Source organism: Myotis davidii, unplaced genomic scaffold (genome assembly GCF_000327345.1).
Source record: "Myotis davidii unplaced genomic scaffold, ASM32734v1 scaffold425, whole genome shotgun sequence".
NCBI lineage: Eukaryota > Metazoa > Chordata > Mammalia > Chiroptera > Vespertilionidae > Myotis > Myotis davidii.
Window position 1 is genome coordinate 3,545,732 of NW_006296413.1, and position 3,059 is coordinate 3,548,790.

General features: G+C 60.5%; 1 protein-coding gene across 1 annotated transcript; it reads right to left on the bottom strand.

The window, feature by feature from the left end:
- Positions 1-1,584: 1,584 nt before the first annotated feature.
- FAM89B (family with sequence similarity 89 member B) lies at positions 1,585-3,053 on the bottom strand. Its single transcript, XM_006771705.2, has 2 exons — positions 3,032-3,053; positions 1,585-2,403 (listed from the first exon to the last, which is right to left on the bottom strand). The coding sequence occupies exons 1-2, from the start codon at positions 3,032-3,034 to the stop codon at positions 2,125-2,127; spliced, it is 282 nt and encodes a 93-aa protein (XP_006771768.2). The 5' UTR covers positions 3,035-3,053; the 3' UTR covers positions 1,585-2,124.
- Between the last annotated feature and the right edge of the window lie 6 nt (positions 3,054-3,059).

Sequence of the window (3,059 nt, forward strand, 5' to 3'; positions counted from 1 at the left end):
AGGCAGCTAGTCCCAGCCGCCAGCGGAGCTGGGGGTTCAGACCGCCCACACGTGCGTGACCCGGAGAGCGCCACTGCGCCCGGCTCCCACCTGGTACACAGGAGTCATTACAGTCCCGCCTTTCACAGCGAGGAGAGGATGAAACCCTGGGAAGTTGTGTTTGTACTTGGAAACCTCACAGTGTGAGGTTTCATGGCGTAGAACCCGTTATCACTAACGGGACTGCGTGTTGACGCTCCCTCCCCCGGGGAGTCCGCCTTGGGTGTCAGCCACTGCTCACACCTAGATTAGGGCCCTCGCGGACCCGCCCGCCCGGTATGGTAATGAGCCGCAGGTGTCAGGCCGAGTTAGGGAACCGGCCCGGCAGCACATCAGCCTGTTCCCTGCCCCCCAGCGCCCGAGCTCTGCAAGGCTGGTGAGCGGACAGAGGAGCCTGGTGCTTGAAAAACTCCATTTACACGGGATGCCTCATCTGCCAGGAGTCCCGGCCGAGCTGTCTCCAGGAGGCAAGAAACTGGGCGTGGGTCTGCGCAACCCCAACGCCTAAGTGAGCGACTTCCTGGTCCTGTTCTCGCTTCTTGGTCTCAGTTGTGGGGTGATGCCCAGCCGGTGTGGCTCAGTGGTTGAGCGTCGACCTATGAACCAAGAGGTCATGGTTCAATTCCCCGTCAGGGCACATGCCTGAGTTGTGGGCTCGATTCCCAATGTGGGGCATGCAAGAGGCAACTGATCAATGTTTCTCTCTCATCATTGACGTTTCTCTCTCTCTCCTCCCTTCCTCTCTGAAACCAGTCATATATACATGAAGTTGGGGGGTGTTTGTGTGTGAATGAGGGAATGAGGACCCACCGTCCCCAAGTGCGCAGGCTCCTCTGGTGGGTTTGGATCCCAGTCCCAGCAGAGTGGTCCTCCATTTCCCCTAAGACTTTTTAACTTACAACCCTCAAGGTCCCAAGTCCTGTGCGGCCAGGCCAGGCTGTATGAGACTGAGGAATGGGGGTGTCTGGGACCCTGTCTTATGCACCAAGGCCGGGGGCACTGACCCCCACCTCTCCTTCAGGGCTGGTTTGGCCTCTGGGAGACCTGGGATGGCGACTTCACCCCCTTCTACCTCTGCAGCTCTTTCCTCCCACCCACAGGGCGCTCACTAGCTCCCAGGCCCTTCCCAGAAGTGCCTTCCCCGCTCCCTCCCCCTCCCCCTCCAAGGGGCCCCTTGGCCTGCGAGCTCTGGCCCACCCATTTCCTGTGCCGCCCCAACTCCGCCCGCCTCGACTCGCGGTGGAAAATTTCTCTCCTTCAGATGGGCGGCTCCTTCTCCTTCCTTCCAGGCCGCCAGGAAGGCCCCGAGTGGGAAGGAGGCTGGGCTCCAGGCCCCCGGCCAGAGAGGGGAAGTGAGTTGCCCGCAGACACACAACCGCGGGGCCAGGCTGGGCCAACTTGGAAAGCTCCCCGGTCGGTCCGGGGGAGGATGCGCACCCCGCCGCCGCCGTTTCTCACTCGGTTCCGGCGCCACCTGCCGGCGGAGCACGGGGCCGCACTTGCCAGAAACGCCGCTCTTTCCGCCCCAGAACCAAGAGTCGGAACGCTGGGCCGCTGAGAGGATTTATTGATCTATGCGCCCAGGAGGCGGCCCCTCAACTTAAACATCCTGCGCAGAGTCTTGGCCCTCCCGGCTGTGGGCGGTGCCAGACTGGGTCCTGGAGCCCTGGTCGAGGGCAGTGAACCCAGGGACCGGAGGTGGGATGCCCCTGAGCCAGCAGCTGCCAACAGCAGCACACGGTGAAAAGGAGACGGGAGTCAGATACGCATCCCAGTCCGAGATACCAAGGGAGAGAGGATGCGCTGGGCCCACGGACAGACTGAAGGTTGGCTAAGCCGAGGTGCATACACGGGGAAGAAGTGGAGGTCCAGTGCCAGGGGCAGCGGCTGTAGCCCAGGTGCCTGCCCAGTGCCAGCTAACCCGACGGGAGAGGAGGTTGGCAGTTGTGCCTCTGAGGGACCAGGCCTTCCCTCCTGTGGGGTGAGGTGGTGAGGGGGAAGCAGGCACTACAGTCTGAGTACTTGCTGAGGGGTAAGTTTCTGAGCCTTTTGCATGGGTACATGCACCCCCACCCCCCCAGCTCTTCAGAGGTTGATGTGGAAGGCATCTTGCAGCCACTGGTCACGGGCATTGTGCGTCTGGGGCACAGTGAGGGGAGGTGGGTCTGGGGGCAGGCTGGCATCAGGAGGTTCGTCGTCATCGGACAGGCCAGCATCAGGTGGGTAGGAGCTGTCTGAATGCAGGGAAGATGACAGGTCCTGGCACAGGCTCAAGTCTTGGCACAGGTGCTTGTAGTCCTGGATTGACTCGTACAGGCCCCACAGCTGGCACAGCAGGGACATGTCCAACTGCCGCAACCCCACCTGCAAAAGACTGAGGGTGGGCTGGGGTTGGGGTCCAGGCCACCCTCAGCCCAGCCGCAGCCCTAGCCATCTTCCCACACTTTCTCAGTCAAATGTCTGTGGACACAGACGCCACCTGCAAGCTGTGCATCTCTGGCAAGTCACTAACCCTTATCTGTAAGGAGATAACCTTGCAGCGGTTCTCAACCTGTGGGTCGCGACCCCTTTGGCGGTGGAACGACCCTTTCACAGGGGTCGCCTAAGACCATCCTGCATATCAGAGATTTACATGACGATTCATCACAGTAGCAACATCGCAGTTATGAAGTAGCAACGAAAATAATTTTACGGTTGGGTCACAACATGAGGAACTGTATTTAAAGGGCCAGAAGGTTGAGAACCACTGAAGCAGGATGGAGTGAAATGCAACGAGGAAAGCGTTTAAAAACACATGGAATTACTGGCATAACGGTAACTGAAATTACTGTTGCCATATCCCTTCTGACCCAACCGGCTCCGGCACGTCCTCGGAGACCCAGGCCGCGCTGGTTCCGCCCTCTGCGCTCCACCCCACCTCGGGGCTCTCCTATTCGGCACAGCACCCACCCCCTCTCCCACCCAAAGCCCTGCCCGGGACCCAGCTGCTCACCATCTCTTTGCGCAGCGCCGCTAGCGCC